The sequence below is a fragment of the Ipomoea triloba genome, chromosome 3 (genome assembly GCF_003576645.1).
Source record: "Ipomoea triloba cultivar NCNSP0323 chromosome 3, ASM357664v1".
In the NCBI taxonomy this organism is placed as follows: domain Eukaryota; kingdom Viridiplantae; phylum Streptophyta; class Magnoliopsida; order Solanales; family Convolvulaceae; genus Ipomoea; species Ipomoea triloba.
Genome location: NC_044918.1, coordinates 31,397,983 through 31,419,417, shown reverse-complemented (window position 1 = coordinate 31,419,417; position 21,435 = coordinate 31,397,983). Strand labels below are relative to the sequence as shown.

The 21,435-nt window shown below is 39.1% G+C and overlaps 2 protein-coding genes across 2 annotated transcripts; both read right to left on the bottom strand.

The window, feature by feature from the left end:
• Positions 1-6,932: 6,932 nt before the first annotated feature.
• On the bottom strand, positions 6,933-7,788 carry LOC116013204. Its single transcript, XM_031252852.1, has 2 exons — positions 7,611-7,788; positions 6,933-7,510 (listed from the first exon to the last, which is right to left on the bottom strand). Exons 1-2 carry the CDS (start codon positions 7,786-7,788, stop codon positions 6,933-6,935), a joined length of 756 nt encoding a protein of 251 aa, XP_031108712.1.
• Positions 7,789-8,223: 435 nt separating this feature from the next.
• LOC116013203 lies at positions 8,224-9,079 on the bottom strand. The gene is made up of 2 exons (XM_031252851.1): positions 8,902-9,079; positions 8,224-8,801 (listed from the first exon to the last, which is right to left on the bottom strand). Exons 1-2 carry the CDS (start codon positions 9,077-9,079, stop codon positions 8,224-8,226), a joined length of 756 nt encoding a protein of 251 aa, XP_031108711.1.
• Between the last annotated feature and the right edge of the window lie 12,356 nt (positions 9,080-21,435).

Sequence of the window (21,435 nt, the reverse complement as noted above, 5' to 3'; positions counted from 1 at the left end):
CCCATTTTTTTCATTTTCAAATCTTACTATTTTTGTAACACCCCCATTTTTTTCATTTTCAAATCTTACTATTTATAGCAATTCTAAAGATAGCAACCTCCAAAATTAGAATTCCCAAAGGTAGAGTTTGACTTTATTTAATAAATATTCAAGGTCCAACTTATAATAATAGATAAATAAAAAATAAAACTTCATCCTCTTAAACCTGAGGGTGATACCGAAAAAATAAAACTTCATCCTCTTAAACCTGAGGGTGATACCGCCACATCTAAAATTCTACTTCTAGATGTAAGGCTAAAATAAATAAAATCGTTTCATAAGTCTCTAGATGTAAGGCTAAAATAAATAAAATCGTTTCATAAGTCCAACATTCATCGATTACAACTCGATCTTTATTCTTGAAATCAATCTACCACTTTTAATCAAACTTATAGCCACGCTCTCTCCAACATCCATAATCAATTACCTGAACCAAATATTATTTTTCCAAAACATACAAAAACAACACACAAAGTTAGCAAGATTTTGCTAAGTAATGTTTACCCACCACGTAAAATAATACCGATTAAAAATCAATTTTCTCACTAATAAATAATTTCAAGAAAGATATTTAACCACACGGTTCTTTAAAATTTCCATAGTGGAAACACTTTACTTTATAAGCTCAAATCCATACTTCGTATATTTTAAGAAATAAAAAAAAAATATTTTCTCAATTATAAAAATAAGGAGGATAACCATACCAATAAATGGGAGGGCACTTAAACCATTAAGCCCCAGTGAAACAGTTTTTACAATACTGTTCACTCACAATAATCCCAACAATAACACATAATGGGCAGGAACTCACCATTTAAAGTTCCTAATGAGACAGCTTTTACGTCACTGCTCATTACCNATTCTACTTCTAGATGTAAGGCTAAAATAAATAAAATCGTTTCATAAGTCCAACATTCATCGATTACAACTCGATCTTTATTCTTGAAATCAATCTACCACTTTTAATCAAACTTATAGCCACGCTCTCTCCAACATCCATAATCAATTACCTGAACCAAATATTATTTTTCCAAAACATACAAAAACAACACACAAAGTTAGCAAGATTTTGCTAAGTAATGTTTACCCACCACGTAAAATAATACCGATTAAAAATCAATTTTCTCACTAATAAATAATTTCAAGAAAGATATTTAACCACACGGTTCTTTAAAATTTCCATAGTGGAAACACTTTACTTTATAAGCTCAAATCCATACTTCGTATATTTTAAGAAATAAAAAAAAAATATTTTCTCAATTATAAAAATAAGGAGGATAACCATACCAATAAATGGGAGGGCACTTAAACCATTAAGCCCCAGTGAAACAGTTTTTACAATACTGTTCACTCACAATAATCCCAACAATAACACATAATGGGCAGGAACTCACCATTTAAAGTTCCTAATGAGACAGCTTTTACGTCACTGCTCATTACCCAGAATCCCATTCTCAATGGACAGAACTGATACTTTAAGTGTGCACACCCCCAAAGGATTTCCAGGCCCAAAGGGTAGTAAATAGTCCTAGTAGTCAGGATAGGTTTCTACAGACTACTCCTCACAGGGTATTTTACCCTAGTGGTTACAGCTTTTACGTCACTGTCCACTCTCAAACCAACAGGACATTACGTCCTAGTGAGACAAGATATGTTTCACTGCTCACTTCTCAATCACAAACTTTGGGTTCACTCCCAAATAATAAATTCCACATTATTCCTCCATAATATGCTTTCTTTTAATAATAATAATAATAATTAAGCGTAATCAAAATAAATTTTAACATGCTTAATTATTTCGACTAAAATAAATAGATTCTCAAAACACTCATTCCTTCGTACTTCTACGAAATGACTTAATTTATTCCAATTTTTAAAAACAAACCTTTTAGATACCAAAAACCACATTATGAGCAATTTACCAATTCCTTTATAAAATCATTACACTCATAATTGTAATTACTTAAAGAAACATACATTTACTCAATACAGTAATATATATATCCTATTTACATAAGAATTATTTCTGTACATATAAACTTAGACAATACATAAATTTATTCATATAAATACAATACATATTTACGTAAGAATTGAATCATTTATTTATATACACACATTTATATAGATTAGATACATAGATTTGTATATAATACTAATTTACGTAAGAATTATTTATTTATGTATATACATTTATATAGATTATAAGATACAGAGATTTTTATATATAATATATAAGATTACAGATATATATTATCAAAGAAATTCGTACATATGCATACAGTTTTTAAAATGCTAAAACTTTTGTTTTATATATATATATATATATATATATATATATAAAGTCGTACAGATATGTATACACTAAAAAAAAAATTTCAAATATATATACATATATATATTTTTCCAAACATGTTCGTATATATGTATCTACTTAAATATATCATTAAAACATAATATACACTTTCAATAAAAATCATATATTTCACATAATAATTTTTTTTTTGAAAATACATTTATATGATAATAACCAGAATATTTATATATTACACACATATACATATAATTCATAAATACACGGAATATTAAAAATCACAAGAAATATATAATAATTGTTTTTTTTTCCAGTCCACAATTAAAATTTTCCACAACAATACATATAATGAAAATTTCTAACCAACACATAATTATTATCATGAGAAAAATTCACACATACATTCCACGTAGCGGGAAAATAAAGATTTTAGTGGCATAAACACTTACCTGATTTTCCCTTTAGAAATCCTCAAGAAATTTTCAAGCCTATTCTTGCTCTCCTAAGTTTTCATCTCCTATTTTCCGAACAACATACACATACACAAAATTTTCACAATCAATAAAAAAAAATTTCACATACAAAAGAAATTATTCAATTAAAGAGACTACTAATGATAATAGGCTTACTTGAACACTTGATTCTCTAATCTTTGATGAAGAAGGTTTGTTTTTTTTTTTTTATAGAAAATATAGTGATAGGTTTTCAACCAAATGATGAAGGCAGAATGGTGGGGAATTCTCGGCCAACACCAGGAGGAAGAAAATAACTAGCATTGGCCAAAAATTGAATAAATGGAAGATATCCCCATGATTAAAATTGATTGATAAAATTACACCTAATAGGAAATTTAAACCAAAATTAAGCTGATTGAAAGAGGATTTTTGGTGATTTGTCTAGTAAGGTTTGACCACAAACAAGAATGAACCTAGACTCAATTTTAATTTAAATTCATGCTATGATATAACTAAATATATATATAATATCATCCATATGTACATAAAACATAGTTATGTAAATATGTAACAATAGGTTTTCAAAAATAATAATAATAATAATAATAATAATAATAATAATAATAATAATAATACCGTGTACTATAATGTACCATTAACATATAATAAGATACATAGCATAATTATGTATATACAATACATTATATATAAAATACTAGCTATATATATATTATACGTTTATGTACATATACTATATATACAGAATACTACTACTATTATATAATATATCCTTAATAAATTAGTAAAAAATAAATGCTACACATATACCACTATATCATAAAATAAAAATTGTGCATAAAAAATAATAAATTCTTACTATAAATAACTACCCAAATTTTTGAGGTATCACAATTTTGTACCCATGAATTACATATTTGTTTATGTAGGTGGCCAAGTTGTGGTACTCATATGTTGTTTTTCGGCTAATGATTCAAGTGATAATGTTGATTTTAGTATTGCTCCTCAAAATGTTGAGTTTGTTTGTTTGAAGAGTTGATAAATGAGATAAAAAATTGTCTGAATGTTGGCTACGATGGGAAAATTTTGATGTGGCAAAATATCAGCAAAACCAATAGCAACAAAGTGACTTTATTTTTCCAATGCCAATCACCAACAATCAAACATGGTCGCCTTTTAGGTGCGATGTCAATGTTCGGGTCTTTAATGATTTGTGTAAGACGACAACAACCGTCCAATCCGACCTCGATTTAAACATTGTCCAAGGTTATAGGAGTGTTGACGCACTCCTATTACATATGAACAACAAAGGGGTATTTCGGTTACTCAAATTGGTGGTCCTTCTTGCCGCAACATGCATGCACACCTCACACCGAGGGTGTAAGAAATGGAAGATCCAGAATGGAACGTAGGTGATGCAGATGNACCAACACATAATTATTATCATAAGAAAAATTCACACATACATTCCACGTAGCGGGAAAATAAAGATTTTAGTGGCATAAACACTTACCTGATTTTCCCTTTAGAAATCCTCAAGAAATTTTCAAGCCTATTCTTGCTCTCCTAAGTTTTCATCTCCTATTTTCCGAACAACATACACATACACAAAATTTTCACAATCAATAAAAAAAAATTTCACATACAAAAGAAATTATTCAATTAAAGAGACTACTAATGATAATAGGCTTACTTGAACACTTGATTCTCTAATCTTTGATGAAGAAGGTTTGTTTTTTTTTTTTTATAGAAAATATAGTGATAGGTTTTCAACCAAATGATGAAGGCAGAATGGTGGGGAATTCTCGGCCAACACCAGGAGGAAGAAAATAACTAGCATTGGCCAAAAATTGAATAAATGGAAGATATCCCCATGATTAAAATTGATTGATAAAATTACACCTAATAGGAAATTTAAACCAAAATTAAGCTGATTGAAAGAGGATTTTTGGTGATTTGTCTAGTAAGGTTTGACCACAAACAAGAATGAACCTAGACTCAATTTTAATTTAAATTCATGCTATGATATAACTAAATATATATATAATATCATCCATATGTACATAAAACATAGTTATGTAAATATGTAACAATAGGTTTTCAAAAATAATAATAATAATAATAATAATAATAATAATAATAATAATAATAATACCGTGTACTATAATGTACCATTAACATATAATAAGATACATAGCATAATTATGTATATACAATACATTATATATAAAATACTAGCTATATATATATTATACGTTTATGTACATATACTATATATACAGAATACTACTACTATTATATAATATATCCTTAATAAATTAGTAAAAAATAAATGCTACACATATACCACTATATCATAAAATAAAAATTGTGCATAAAAAATAATAAATTCTTACTATAAATAACTACCCAAATTTTTGAGGTATCACAATTTTGTACCCATGAATTACATATTTGTTTATGTAGGTGGCCAAGTTGTGGTACTCATATGTTGTTTTTCGGCTAATGATTCAAGTGATAATGTTGATTTTAGTATTGCTCCTCAAAATGTTGAGTTTGTTTGTTTGAAGAGTTGATAAATGAGATAAAAAATTGTCTGAATGTTGGCTACGATGGGAAAATTTTGATGTGGCAAAATATCAGCAAAACCAATAGCAACAAAGTGACTTTATTTTTCCAATGCCAATCACCAACAATCAAACATGGTCGCCTTTTAGGTGCGATGTCAATGTTCGGGTCTTTAATGATTTGTGTAAGACGACAACAACCGTCCAATCCGACCTCGATTTAAACATTGTCCAAGGTTATAGGAGTGTTGACGCACTCCTATTACATATGAACAACAAAGGGGTATTTCGGTTACTCAAATTGGTGGTCCTTCTTGCCGCAACATGCATGCACACCTCACACCGAGGGTGTAAGAAATGGAAGATCCAGAATGGAACGTAGGTGATGCAGATGTAGACGAAAGTAGTGATACGAGCAAAACTGGTGAGGGAGTTAATTATTGGTTTTCTTTAGATGATTCTGAAGATTATGTGCCCTATGATCGGCGTGATTCAACATCGACGCCATTGGTTGATACGTCATATGCTCGGCGATCGGATACTGCGTCCTGATATAATGTTGTCGAGCAGTACTATCAAGATTTTCAATCTATGAGTTCGTCCCTGCAAATTGGAATGTTTTTGGAAGTTGCACACAATTAAAGAATTTGGTGACACACCACAATCTTGCTAAGCATAGAAAATTCAAGACCGTCTTTAAGAAAGGAAAATACTAGAAGGCAACATGTTTGTATCCCGATCAGTGTGCGTGGATGATTATTGCCGCCAAACTTGCCAATGTCGAACAGTGGATAATTACAATGTTTTATGACAATCACACATGTCGTGTTGATTACACCTGTTAGAGAGATTAATGGGAGGTTGAGAGATTAATTCCTAGCCTAGGGTTTCTTGAGTTTGAATGCGTGGTTATTTTCCTTCATCACTCTGTATAAATAGCTTAGATTGTATAGCTCCAAGAAGATGGAGTTTTGAAGCTTTTATCTTCTTTTGGATGATCCTTGCAAGATAAATGCTTGAATAGAGCTCAAAAGATGAAGAATAATAGAGAAAATTACCCAACCTTGCGTGGAAGAAGTGTTTCCTTCGTGGTTCGGAAGAAGAATGGGGTGGGGGGGGGGGGTTTTAATGGTTGGGTTTCGGCCTAGCCGATTTTAGGACCACTACCACGCGACGTCTACGCGTGGATCGTCGCGTGGAAGTCTCTGGACATTACCCACGACAGCAGCAGACGTGGCCAGCCGGCGTGGAAGTCAATGTATAAAATCCACGTGAGTTCCACGCGTGGAGCTCACGTGGAATTTATACAGGAGCTTCCCTATTTTCTTCCGTTGTTTTTCATCCACTTTTGGTCATTTTTCACTGAATTTTCCACCAAACTCCTGCAAATTATTCCCAAAAGAAATACCAAAACAAAAACCAACAAAAACAACAAAAACGCAAAAGAAACCATGACAATTATTCACAAAATAACCTTGGAGTGCCTCCAAAGAAGCGCCACGTTTACTGTCTTTGGCTAGACTCAACTTTTCCACATTCTCAATCTTTATCATTCACCATTGGTTGGAAGCACTTGGGGGTCCAAGTGTTCTTCCAAACCAATTTCTCAATTTCCCATTTAGGCTTGGTTTTAGTTTTCACCTTGACCATATCTTTTGAAGCACTTTTCCCTTCTTTCAAAATATTGACCTTTTCGGTCTTAGCCTTTTCACCATCAAACCGGAGTGTAATTTCTCCCGTGCCCACATCTATCAAGGCACGGGAAGTGGCAAAAAATGGCCTACCCAAGATCAATGAACCAAAGGGTTCATCTCTTCCCATTTCACAAACTATAAAATCTACGGGCACAATGAATTCCCCAACTTTGACTAACACGTCCTCCTCCAAACCTTTGGGATACCGGATGGTCCCATCGGCTAAATGGAGTGTGAGTCTAGTTGGACTCAAATATGACAAATTCAATCTTTCAAACACACTCAACGGCATGAGATTAATAGAGGCTCTAAGACCGACCAAAGCTTTATAGAATTCCATGTCATTGATAGAACATGGATCTACGAAAGCTCTGGGGTCACCCTTTTTCATTGGGCACCCCATAGAGATAAGGGCCAAGGTCTCTTTACTTAAGCAAGCGAATTCCTCAATATCATCATTTTCAAATATTTCCCTCCATTTGGGCATCACAATAAAATATTTGCAGGAAAACATTAAATGTACCTTTTCTCACCCTTGCATCCTTCTTTGAGGTAGTAGATTGGTGCTTTGGAAGCACCTTTTCTTTCTCTTTGCTCCCGAGATCACAAGAGGTGATCTCCCATTTTCCTTTGCTCAATAGACCACAAGAGGTGGTATCTTCTTTCTCCTCTTGGAAACCACAAGATGTGATCTCCTCCATGTGACANGGGGGGGGGGGGATTTAATGGTTGGGTTTCGGCCTAGCCGATTTTAGGACCACTACCACGCGACGTCTACGCGTGGATCGTCGCGTGGAAGTCTCTGGACATTACCCACGACAGCAGCAGACGTGGCCAGCCGGCGTGGAAGTCAATGTATAAAATCCACGTGAGTTCCACGCGTGGAGCTCACGTGGAATTTATACAGGAGCTTCCCTATTTTCTTCCGTTGTTTTTCATCCACTTTTGGTCATTTTTCACTGAATTTTCCACCAAACTCCTGCAAATTATTCCCAAAAGAAATACCAAAACAAAAACCAACAAAAACAACAAAAACGCAAAAGAAACCATGACAATTATTCACAAAATAACCTTGGAGTGCCTCCAAAGAAGCGCCACGTTTACTGTCTTTGGCTAGACTCAACTTTTCCACATTCTCAATCTTTATCATTCACCATTGGTTGGAAGCACTTGGGGGTCCAAGTGTTCTTCCAAACCAATTTCTCAATTTCCCATTTAGGCTTGGTTTTAGTTTTCACCTTGACCATATCTTTTGAAGCACTTTTCCCTTCTTTCAAAATATTGACCTTTTCGGTCTTAGCCTTTTCACCATCAAACCGGAGTGTAATTTCTCCCGTGCCCACATCTATCAAGGCACGGGAAGTGGCAAAAAATGGCCTACCCAAGATCAATGAACCAAAGGGTTCATCTCTTCCCATTTCACAAACTATAAAATCTACGGGCACAATGAATTCCCCAACTTTGACTAACACGTCCTCCTCCAAACCTTTGGGATACCGGATGGTCCCATCGGCTAAATGGAGTGTGAGTCTAGTTGGACTCAAATATGACAAATTCAATCTTTCAAACACACTCAACGGCATGAGATTAATAGAGGCTCTAAGACCGACCAAAGCTTTATAGAATTCCATGTCATTGATAGAACATGGATCTACGAAAGCTCTGGGGTCACCCTTTTTCATTGGGCACCCCATAGAGATAAGGGCCAAGGTCTCTTTACTTAAGCAAGCGAATTCCTCAATATCATCATTTTCAAATATTTCCCTCCATTTGGGCATCACAATAAAATATTTGCAGGAAAACATTAAATGTACCTTTTCTCACCCTTGCATCCTTCTTTGAGGTAGTAGATTGGTGCTTTGGAAGCACCTTTTCTTTCTCTTTGCTCCCGAGATCACAAGAGGTGATCTCCCATTTTCCTTTGCTCAATAGACCACAAGAGGTGGTATCTTCTTTCTCCTCTTGGAAACCACAAGATGTGATCTCCTCCATGTGACATTCTTGGCTACAAGAGGTAGCCTCTCTTGCTTCTTCTTTTTCTTGGAAATCACAAGAGGTGATTTCCTTGCCATCAAACTATGGACCACAAGAGGTGGTCCGCACTACTCCCATCTCCTTTCTTCTCTTCTCACAACCACAAATTCCACACAAAAGATCCATTCGATCACACCCTTCATGGCTATCCTCCTATAGTGGCTATGTCATTGACTCTTTCCTTCGGATTATTCTCCGTATTACTAGGCAATTGCCCGTAATGTCCTTCGGACAGCATCTTGAACATTTGGGAGATTTGGTTCTCAATTATTTTCATTGTTGCCTTCGATTCTTGCTTTAAGCTTGCTATTTCTTGTCTTATATCTTGAGTGATCTCGTGTTTGAGATTTACTCGATCGTTTTTAAGCTTCATGATAGCCTTTGATAGTCTTTCATCCAATTCCCTTATGTCTTCTCTTCTTTGCATTGGGTGATCCAATTGGGAGACAAAATTTAGCCTATAGTGAGTCAATTGAGTTCCACTTCCTTGAGATGGGCCATAAGCAATTCGGCCTCTATCACCTTGGCTATAGGTGGGTTTGCCACCTTGGTTCATGTTGGGCCTCCCTTGGTATCCCCCTACATTATTCCAACCTTCACCTTGTTTCCAACCTTGGCTATTTGATCCACCACCATATGCATTGAAATTGTTCCCCCGTTGATAATCCACTACCTCTACATGTTCACTCGCAGAGGTGGATGTGCATACATTCGTATCATGGGGTCCACCGCTAATGTTGCAATATAAAGCCAATGCCATGCACGGCTTAGACTTCGCCTCTAGCTTTTCCACCATTGCTTAGATTCTTTTTATTTCGTGGTTCATTGCTTCCACTTTCGCCTCACTAGCCACACTACCTTTAAGCTCATACATCCCGGCATGGTTCTCCCTCTTATTGTACCAAAACGGGGTATTATTCAAACGAGGTACCAAAAGCATCTTCCCTTCATCCGTGAGACCTCCGTAGAAAGAACTAATCACATCCCACGGATGCAACAAATCCGGCGGGCATTGTCTCTTCAAAATATTAAACCTTCTCCACGCTTCACCCAAACAATCAAGAGAGATTTGTTTGAACTCTTGAACTTGCTTTCTTATCTTCATGGTCTTCATTAGCGGGAAGAATTCATTTATAAACTCCTTGTGAAGTTGAGGCTATGAGCGGAAATGATGGTCATCTTGGTTATCAAGCCACCTAGATGCCTCTCCGATAACGGAGAATAGAAACAATTTCAACTTAATGATCTGATCGCTCACACCTTCTTGCTTAAACATGCCACACGCCCGGATAAATCTCGTAATGTGTACATGAGGATCCTCCGATGGTAAGCCGCTAAACGGGCTATTTTAAACTAGAGTGAGTACGGAGGGATGGGTGTGGAAGTTCAAATTCTCCAATGGCAACACATATATGGAATTGTGCATGCTAAACTCGGGCGTCATGTAGTCGGCTATAGATCTTTCCCGTTGGTCATTTGGGGCATCATAGAACTCCTCTACCCGGATGGGTGCCGGATGGCCTATGTTCTTCATATGTGGTTCCTCTTTGATGGTAGGTTCAAGAGGGATTTGAACACCCCCTTGCACTCTTTCGCCTGATGGGTGGGTTTGAATATGTGGTGGTGTTTGGGGTGGAATCCCTCTTCCATGGGATCCCCCTCTATTGGCACTTGTTGAAGCCATTTTCTCCAAATGTATGTGTTTCTTCATTGTTGCGCGGTTGATTTTCGAATTGAGAGGGAGTAGGCCTTGTTTGCCTCTCGCTCTTGTGTGCATTCACCTACAAGATGGTTCAAAAGAAACAAGATCTCCTCCCCGACTAGAAGTAGTCTCAAGGGAGGGTTAGTAGCAAGTAAAAGAAAAAAGTGACAATGGAGTCAAAAATTCACAAGTATTCCAAAAAGCAAAAGCTAAGCAATAACAACCAATTGCCTCTCCGGCAACGGCGCCATTTTGATGAAGATGTTTCGCGTGGACTTCTCAAAAGATTTGTGTGGGGTTACCCCCGGGTATTATCGTCCCTCAAGGAGGTCAAAGTGGAAAGTATTGCTTAGCTCTTAATTGAGGGAATGCCTTGTGGTTTCATCATTTGTCCCATCACAAAATTCACGAATGATATAATGGTTGTTGTAGTTTGAACAAAACAAAGAATCAATTAACGAAATCAAATAAAGAAAGCTAGGGAATGAATTGTGTGCAATCATGATGCATCATTGTGTGTCTTTTGCATAAGAGAATTGGCTTATGTGATTGGTTATTCTCGGGTGATGTGCTATTACCGTTCACCCTTTGGTCTACTAGGAACTCTCTATATTTGGAGTGCTTTTAGGCAACTAAGAGGCATAGAGGCATTTTCACAAACACTTTGCCTATGTCACCTTACCTATCTATACTAGTCAAGACTACAATTGGAAATCACAATTGATAGGAGCTACAACAAGGCTAATAATATCTTGCCTAGCTATGTTGCCTTAGATCATTCAAGAGGTTGCCAATCCTCAAAGAACACATACAAATCATCAACTATGAACAAGAATAATAGATCCAATCCAAACAATCCAATCTCCAAACTAGGAATTATAAATCAACACTTAGCATCATGAAATTCCACAACTCAATCCCTAATAGAAATTTACCTAATCATGATAGAAAAATGTAAACCTAAATGCATAAATTGGAAATGGAAATGGAAATCTAAATTGCAACCAAGATCAAAATAGAAATAGAAATTTACCTAAACAAGATCAATAGAATTCCAAATCAAAGCTTGAATGTAGATCTTTTTCCAATGAGATTGCAAGGAAATGTAAGGTTTCTCTCACTACAGTCTAAGATGAGCTCTACCTTCTCTCTAGACTTAGCTAATTTGGAATTGTAAAAACTAAAAAGAACCCTCTCTAAAATATCTCATTTAATCCTTAAATAGCTTCCCCAAAATTTCCCATGATCAATTAGCCACGAATTAGCCAATCCACGCGGTGTCCACGCGTGGAACTAGCGTGGAAATCATCATTTAACGGGCCAATTCCTCCTTCTCCACGCGTGGCCAATGGCGTGGAAGTTGCTGAAGTTTTCCCATGCCATGTCCACGTTGTGTCCACGCGTGGGAATGAGTCTGCTTTCCTCCGGCTTCTTCTCCTTTGTTTGCTTCTCTCACCAAGTTCACATGCTTCCCGTTTAAGCCTCAAAAACCTATAAAAATCATACTAAAGTGTGCCAAGAGTAGAGCTTTGCAATTGATTAACACATTAGAGCATAAAATACCAAGATTAGCCACAATGGGGGGGCACATAAGCACAATTGCACCCCTTAATTAGACCCTTTCCCTAGGTATCTTTGGTCAGTCAAAAAGCCGACGCTGTTTAGATCCGCAAGCACTCCTTAACAAGGAAGTCGGGGGTCAGACCAATTCACGAAGTTCGGTTCCCGATCTAGAGCACACGAGGAGTCTGATTGGTACCTTTACCATCGGAGGTGACCTTGCCATCGGTGTTACCAATCAGGGTCCCTTGGCGGGTCGGACCTAATGTCCAACCTTTAGCGCATGAGATCGCCAAAGTTATTGGTAACTAGGTCGCCTAGCAGCAATGGGGGGCGCACTTCGGACCTACCCGACAACCGACTGTCGGCTCGAACACTAAGGCGAACCCTCCTCCTACTCGGTTAACCACTTCGCAAGCTAGGAGAATTGGAAAAGGGCACCGATAACAACATGGACTCAACACGGAGAGCGTGAAGCCGTGGCTAGGGGCAATATGGAAGGATCCCTAAGGGAGGAGCTGGAGCCCATATTCGAGGAAGTTATGGGCGAAAGTACTAATCACAACCTGATCATGACGATACAACAAGTTGTCAATGCGCGCGATGAGGCTCGGGTAACCCTTCCCGAGGGATGAACGGACGAGATTAATGCTAAAATTGAGGAGTTGGTTTGGTGGAAGGAACAAGGTAATTTATCGATAATCCCAAAAACTGCGATCATCCCACCCTTCACGCCAAGGATTATGAACAAACCCTTCCCTAATGATTTCAAGCCACCTAACATCCAACGGTTCGATGGGGTAGGGGATTCCCAGGAGCATGTCGTGACCTACCAAGCCACTATGATGCTAATGTGGGCCACGGAGGTAGTTATGTGTAGGGCTTTCTTTGCAACCCTAGGGGGATCGGCTCAACATTGGTTCACGAACTTAACAAGATGATCAACTGATTCTTTCCATGAATTGACAGTGAGATTTACCACCCACTTTTTGAGGGGCAGAAAGAACAAAAAATATTTCACTTACCTAACCACGGTGAAGTAGAAGGCAGGTGAAACTTTAGCTGATTTTCTCACTCGTTGGCAAACCGGTGTAGCAAAGGTAGACGAGATAGATGACAAGTCCGCCATTACCATGTTCATTGAGGCATTGAGGGCCGGGGACCTATATAAGAGCCTTATGCGCAAGACCCTAGGCACCTACATTGCTTTAATGGCCAAGGCAGACTGTTACACCGAAGGTGAAGATGCGAACCGGATTAAAAGAGAAGAAGAAGATAGGTATTCCAAGAGACCCCGGATAGAAGAAACTCCCAAACCAAATAAGAAGGTGCTAGAACGACCAGCAGAATAACACTCGAAACATAATCGAATGGCCTCGCGGGCTGGGTCACCGACCCCAAATAGGACTCCAAGGTTATTCCCATCTATGTCGACGACACCAAGACCTTTGACGCCATTGACATGCATCCAAGTGAGGTGCTAGCCTATGCTGAGGAATGCAACTTGGCGCAGTTTTCTTGACCATCTACCACGAAGATTTACGGGGTCGATAAGTCAAAATATTGTCGATTCCACAAGCGGCAAGGCCATGATATAGAGATGAGTGTCACACTTTAAAGCGAGAGATCGAACTCCTAGTTCAATCGGGGGAGCTAAACGACTTAATCGATTGGGAAAAATTAGCAAAATGGAACATATGGAGGAAAGAAAACGTTGGACCAACATCTAAATCTCTAATGAGAGAAATAGACCCTGCCCGATATGCAGTAGGGAAAAGGAAGCGACCAATAATCGACTAGCCTCATCTAAGGTAAACATTTATTATAAATAAATAATCTTCTACACTTTCTGTCCTGGGCCCACAAGTAGGGAAGGCGGCTCATCGGCTCGCATGTAGGGAAGGTGCCCAATAATCATATGTCTTAGGCCCGCGAGCAAGGAAGGCGGCCTAGGAAGGCATTGCGCCAAAAAAAAAAAAATAAGAAATCATACGGGCCTACATGGAGAGAAGGCGGCCGATAATCATCTCTTACGAGCCCACATGTAGGGAAGGCGGCCCAGCGAGGCATCGCGCCTCAAAATAAAATAAAATATTCATACGGGCTTGCATGGAGGGAAGGCGGCCCAAGGAGCCTGCACGTAGGGAAGACAGCTAATCGGCCCGCATGTAGGAAAAACAGCCGATAATAATATTTTTTGGGCCCGCAAGTAGGGAAGACGGCCCGCGAGGCATCGTGCCTCCAAAAAATATATATCTTTCCTTTTTATACAGGGAATGTACACGAGCGAAATCTTCTTGACGAACCGCATGTAAAGAATGTGGTAGGGTCCAAGCACTAAGCTATCTGAAGGGATGTGAACTTTTAAACTTGGAGTGAGGATAGTCAATGTGTGTAGAAAGGCGAGAGTGACTATACTTTCTTTACTCGTCAAAGACAACCAAAGAAAGCGAGGGACTTATGATGGGGGCATGGGACCTCGGGGGCCCATTTTATTGGGAAAGTATTAGCCCAAGCGGGGTGTCTACTTTTATTGTCAAGGAAAGAATGAAGCATGGAGCAAAATATTAAAGAAAGTTATGATGGGGATATATGAGAGTGGGCCAGGCCCATGGGGTGTGAGGCAAGGCGAGGTGGGCCGTGGTGCTGACCTAATGGGTGAGTTGGTGGTGTGCGAGGACGAGCGCGTATGCATGCATGGGGTGTGCGCCATGCGTGCATGCACGTGTACGTATGGTGCATAGCGGTATAGACAAATGGCGGCTAGGGTGTAGACAAAGGGTGTAGACAAATGGCGGTTGGGGTGTAGACAATGGGAGGCTGGGGTGTAGACAAAGGGTGCACACGAATGACGGTTGGGGTGCATCTACTTGGGGGTATAGGCGTGTGTCTGGCATGGGGTGTAGGCGTGTGTCTCGCGGGGTGTAGGCGTGTGTCGTATGGGGGGTATGACGGGGGTACGACTTTGCAGGGTGGTGAGGGGGTACAGACAAGCCACGTGGGTGGAAGAGGTGCGCGCAAGGGTGTGACCACACACGTGGTTGGCCAAGAGAGGTCTTCCGATAGTATAAAAGGCCAGACCCTAGTTTGCTTAAGACATCAATCCAAGACATAGGGATTTCTCTGGTTGGGTGGTCCAAGTCTTATTTGTTTCACTAAAGGGACAGGGGTCAAGCCCTAGTCAATGTTTATTTATTATTTATTAGCCTCTTTTCTATTAGTTATTGTTTAGGAGCCCATGTTCTTTATATTTTAATTATTTAGCCCCCTGAGTTTATATATATCGTTCGTTAGCCCATTTACTTTTGGATCGTAATCTCGGGTCCTTGGGCCGGTACTCTTGGGTTATTGTACGCATTTTATTGGGCCTCACGCTCGGATTAATAATATTAGTGTTCTCCTTTCTCGTTCGGTATCATGATACCCGTTTTATGGTGGACCCGATCCCAATAAAACCATCAGTGATGATGACCCCAACTCAAAAACTTGGTATGGGGGTGACATATGGATATTGAGATCCCTCTGTTTGTGAGAATTCGTTTTGCGTTATGTCTCCAGTATTATTTATGTTTGCCAGCTCGTTTTCTTCAAAATTTGGATTTGCATTGTGATCATTGTTTTGTTCAACATCTACCTCATCTTCAATGTTTACCGGAGGAACAAGACAACGCATATGACCACCTTGAGTGGGACAACCACACATGTTTACATCTCGTCTACAATTCGGAGCGCGAATTTGTTGAATAGGCTCGTACATAAATTCTAGGTAACCGGAGTATATGTCGGTCCTCTCCATTCGAATACTTTGCTCAATTGCGGGTGTCTTAGCAACCGATTTACAATGTCTTCAAACCCAAATTATCTTAGCACGCTCGGATCAAAGTATTTCCCTCCAATTAAATTCGCTGACTTATACACATCCACAAGCCCCAATGGTTCATGAGTTTAGCCTCGGAGGACCCTTGTTCCTCTTGCATTAGGTTCAACTTGTGATTGTGGAGGTTGTGGTTCTGCTCTTGCCATTGTTCGGCTTGTGCTTGCTTTCTCATAATTTCATTTCAAGGCTTGCTCTTTGGTTCTTCCCATTTCTTAAAACAAGCGGTATAGTGCATGAAAAATAAGGATATGTAAGTCTGAACTCCACGTATAGGGAACCTAATGTTTTAGTGGGACAAATCTCAAGCAATAAACTCATAGGTAACCGGAGTATATGTCGGTTCTCTCCATTCGAATACTTTGCTCAATTGCGGGTGTCTTAGCAACCGATTTACCATTTCTTCAAACCGAAATTCCCTTAGCACTCTCGGATCAAAGTACTTCCCTCCAATTAAATTCTCTAACTTATATACATCCACAAGCGCCAATTGTTCATGAGTTAAGCCTCGGAGGACTCTTGTTCCTCTTGCATTAGGTTCAACTTGTGGTGGTGGAGGTGGTGGTTCTGCTCTTGCCATTGTTCGGCTTGTGATTGCTTCCTCATAATTCTTTTTCAAGGCTTGTTCTTTGGTTCTTCCCATTTCCTAAGAAAAGCGGTAAAGTTCATGAAAAATAAGGAAATGTAAGTCAGAACTGCACGCATAGGGAACCTAATATTTTAGTGGGACACATCTCAAGCAAGAAACTCATAGGTAACCGTAGTATATGTCGATCCTCTTCATTCGAATATTTTGCTCAATTGCGGTTGTCGATTTACCATGTCTACAAACCCAAATTCCCTTAGCACTCTCGGATCAAAGTATTTCTCTCCAATTAAATTCTCTGAGTTATACACATCCACAAGCGCCAATTGTTCATGAGTTTAACCTCGGAGGACGCTTGTTCCTCAACATTAGGTTCAACTTGTGATTGTGGAGGTTGTGGTTCTGCTCTTGCCATTGTTCTGCTTGTGCTTGCTTCCTCATAATTCCGTTTTAAGGCTTGCTCTTTGGTTCTTCCGATTTCCAAAAAAAAGCAGTAAAGTGCATAAAAAATAAGGAAATGTAAGCCTGAACTCCACGCATAGGGAACCTAATGTTTTAGTAGGACACATCTCAAGCAAGAAACTCATAGGTAACCAGAGTATATGTCGGTCCTCTCCGTTCGAATACTTTGCTCAATTGCGGGTGTCTTAGCAACCGATTTACAATGTCTTCAAACCCAAATTACCTTAGCACGCTCGGATCAAAGTATTTCACTCCAATTAAATTCTCTGACTTATACATATCCACAAGCGCCAATTGTTCATGAGTTAAGCCTCGGAGGACCCTTCTTCCTCTTGCATTAGGTTCAACTTGTGGTGGTGGAGGTGGTGGTTCTGCTCTTGCCATTGTTCGGCTTGTGCTTGCTTCCTCATAATTCCTTTTCAAGGCTTGCTCTTTGGTTCTTCCCATTTCCTAAAAAAAGCGGTAAAGTGCATGAAAAATAAGGAAATGTAAGTCTGAACTCCACGCATAGGGAACCTAATGTTTTAGTTGGACACATCTCAAGCAAGAAACTCATAGGTAACCGGAGTATATGTCGGTCCTCTCCATTCGAATACTTTGCTCAATTGCGGGTGTCTTAGCAACCCATTTACCATGTCTTCAAACCCAAATTACCTTAGCACGTTCGGATCAAAGTATTTCACTCCAATTAAATTCTCTGACTTATACATATCCACAAGCGCCAATTGTTCATGAGTTAAGCCTCGAAGGACCCTTCTTCCTCTTGCATTAGGTTCAACTTGTGGTGGTGGAGGTGGTGGTTCTGCTCTTGCCATTGTTCGGCTTGTGCTTGCTTCCTCATAATTCCTTTTCAAGGCTTGCTCTTTGGTTCTTCCCATTTCCTAAAAAAAGCGATAAAGTGCATGAAAAATAAGGAAATGTAAGTCTGAACTCCACGCATAGGGAACCTAATGTTTTAGTGGGACACATCTCAAGCAAGAAACTCATAGGTAACCGGAGTATATGTCGGTCCTCTCCATTCGAATACTTTGCTCCATTGCGGTTGTCTTAGCAACCGATTTACCATGTCTTCAAACCCAAATTCCCTTAGCACACTCGGATCAAAGTATTTCACTCCAATTAAATTCTCTGACTTATACATATCCACAAGCGCCAATTGTTCATGAGTTAAGCCTCGAAGGACCCTTCTTCCTCTTGCATTAGGTTCAACTTGTGGTGGTGGAGGTGGTGGTTCTGCTCTTGCCATTGTTCGGCTTGTGCTTGCTTCCTCATAAGTCCATTTCAAGGCTTGCTCTTTGGTTCTTCCCATTTCCTAAAAAAAGCGGTAAAGTGCGTGAAAAATAATGAAATGTAAGTCTGAACTCCACGCATAGGGAACCTAATATTTTAGTGGGACACATCTCAAGCAAGAAACTCATAGATAACCGTAGTATATGTCGGTCCTCTCCATTCGAATACTTTGCTCAATTGCGGTTGTCGATTTACTATGTCTACAAACCCAAATTCGCTTAGCGCTCTCGGATCAGAGTATTTCCTTCCAATTAAATTCTCTGAGTTATACACATCCACAAGCGCCAATTGTTCATGAGTTTAGCCTCGGAGGACCCTTGTTCCTCTTGCATTAGGTTCAACTTGTGATTGTGGAGGTTGTGGTTCTACTCTTCCCATTGTTCGGCTTGTGCTTGCTTCCTCATAATTCCATTTGAAGGCTTGCACTTTGGTTCTTCCCATTTCCTAAAAAAAGCGGTAAAGTGCATGAAAAATAAGGAAATGTAAGTCTGACTCCACGCATAGGGAACCTAATGTTTTAGTTGGACACATCTCAAGCAAGAAACTCATAGGTAACCGTAGTATATGTTGGTTCTCTCCATTCGAATACTTTGCTCAATTGCGGTTGTCGATTTACCATGTTTCCATTAGCACTCTCGGATCAAAGTATTTTCCTCCAATTAAATTCTCTGACTTATACACATCCACAAGCCCCAATTGTTCATGAATTTAGCCTCGAAAGACCCTTGTTCCTCTTGCATTAGGTTCAACTTGTGATTGTGGAGGTTGTGGTTCTGCTCTTGCCATTGTTCGGCTTGTGCTTGCTTTCTCATAATTTCATTTCAAGGCTTGCTCTTTGGTTCTTCCCATTTCTTAAAACAAGCGGTATAGTGCATGAAAAATAAGGAACTGTAAGTCTGAACTCCACGCATAGGGAACCTAATGTTTTAGTGGGGCACATCTCAAGCAAGAAACTCATAGGTAACTGAAGTGTATGTCGGTCCTCTCCATTCGAATACTTTGCTCANAGTGCATGAAAAATAAGGATATGTAAGTCTGAACTCCACGCATAGGGAACCTAATGTTTTAGTGGGACAAATCTCAAGCAATAAACTCATAGGTAACCGGAGTATATGTCGGTTCTCTCCATTCGAATACTTTGCTCAATTGCGGGTGTCTTAGCAACCGATTTACCATTTCTTCAAACCCAAATTCCCTTAGCACTCTCGGATCAAAGTATTTCCCTCCAATTAAATTCTCTAACTTATATATATCCACAAGCGCCAATTGTTCATGAGTTAAGCCTCGGAGGACTCTTGTTCCTCTTGCATTAGGTTCAACTTGTGGTGGTGGATGTGGTGGTTCTGCTCTTGCCATTGTTCGGCTTGTCCTAGCTTCCTCATAATTCCTTTTAAACGCTTGTTCTTTGGTTGTTTCCATTTCCTAAGAAAAGTGGAAAAGTGCATGAAAAATAAGGAAATGTAAGTCAGAACTCCACGCATAGGGAACCTAATGTTTTAGTGGGACACATCTCAAGCATGAAACTCATTGGTAACCGGAGTATATGTCGCTCCTCTCCATTCGAATACTTTGCTCCATTCCGGGTGTCTTAGCAACCTATTTACCATGTCTTCATACCCAAATTCCTTTAGCACTCTCGGATCATAGTATTTCCCTCCAATTAAATTCTCTGACTTATATACATCCACAAGCGCCAATTGTTCATGAGTTAAGTCTCGGAGGACCCTTGTTCCTCTTGCGTTAGGTTCACCTTGTGGTGGTGGAGGTGGTGGTTCTGCTCTTGCCATTGTTCGGCTTGTGCTTGCTTCCTCATAAGTCCATTTCAAGGCTTGCTCTTTGGTTCTTCCCATTTCCTAAAAAAAGCGGTAAAGTGCGTGAAAAATAATGAAATGTAAGTCTGAACTCCACGCATAGGGAACCTAATATTTTAGTGGGACACATCTCAAGCAAGAAACTCATAGATAACCGTAGTATATGTCGGTCCTCTCCATTCGAATACTTTGCTCAATTGCGGTTGTCGATTTACTATGTCTACAAACCCAAATTCGCTTAGCGCTCTCGGATCAGAGTATTTCCTTCCAATTAAATTCTCTGAGTTATACACATCCACAAGCGCCAATTGTTCATGAGTTTAGCCTCGGAGGACCCTTGTTCCTCTTGCATTAGGTTCAACTTGTGATTGTGGAGGTTGTGGTTCTACTCTTCCCATTGTTCGGCTTGTGCTTGCTTCCTCATAATTCCATTTGAAGGCTTGCACTTTGGTTCTTCCCATTTCCTAAAAAAAGCGGTAAAGTGCATGAAAAATAAGGAAATGTAAGTCTGACTCCACGCATAGGGAACCTAATGTTTTAGTTGGACACATCTCAAGCAAGAAACTCATAGGTAACCGTAGTATATGTTGGTTCTCTCCATTCGAATACTTTGCTCAATTGCGGTTGTCGATTTACCATGTTTCCATTAGCACTCTCGGATCAAAGTATTTTCCTCCAATTAAATTCTCTGACTTATACACATCCACAAGCCCCAATTGTTCATGAATTTAGCCTCGAAAGACCCTTGTTCCTCTTGCATTAGGTTCAACTTGTGATTGTGGAGGTTGTGGTTCTGCTCTTGCCATTGTTCGGCTTGTGCTTGCTTTCTCATAATTTCATTTCAAGGCTTGCTCTTTGGTTCTTCCCATTTCTTAAAACAAGCGGTATAGTGCATGAAAAATAAGGAACTGTAAGTCTGAACTCCACGCATAGGGAACCTAATGTTTTAGTGGGGCACATCTCAAGCAAGAAACTCATAGGTAACTGAAGTGTATGTCGGTCCTCTCCATTCGAATACTTTGCTCAATT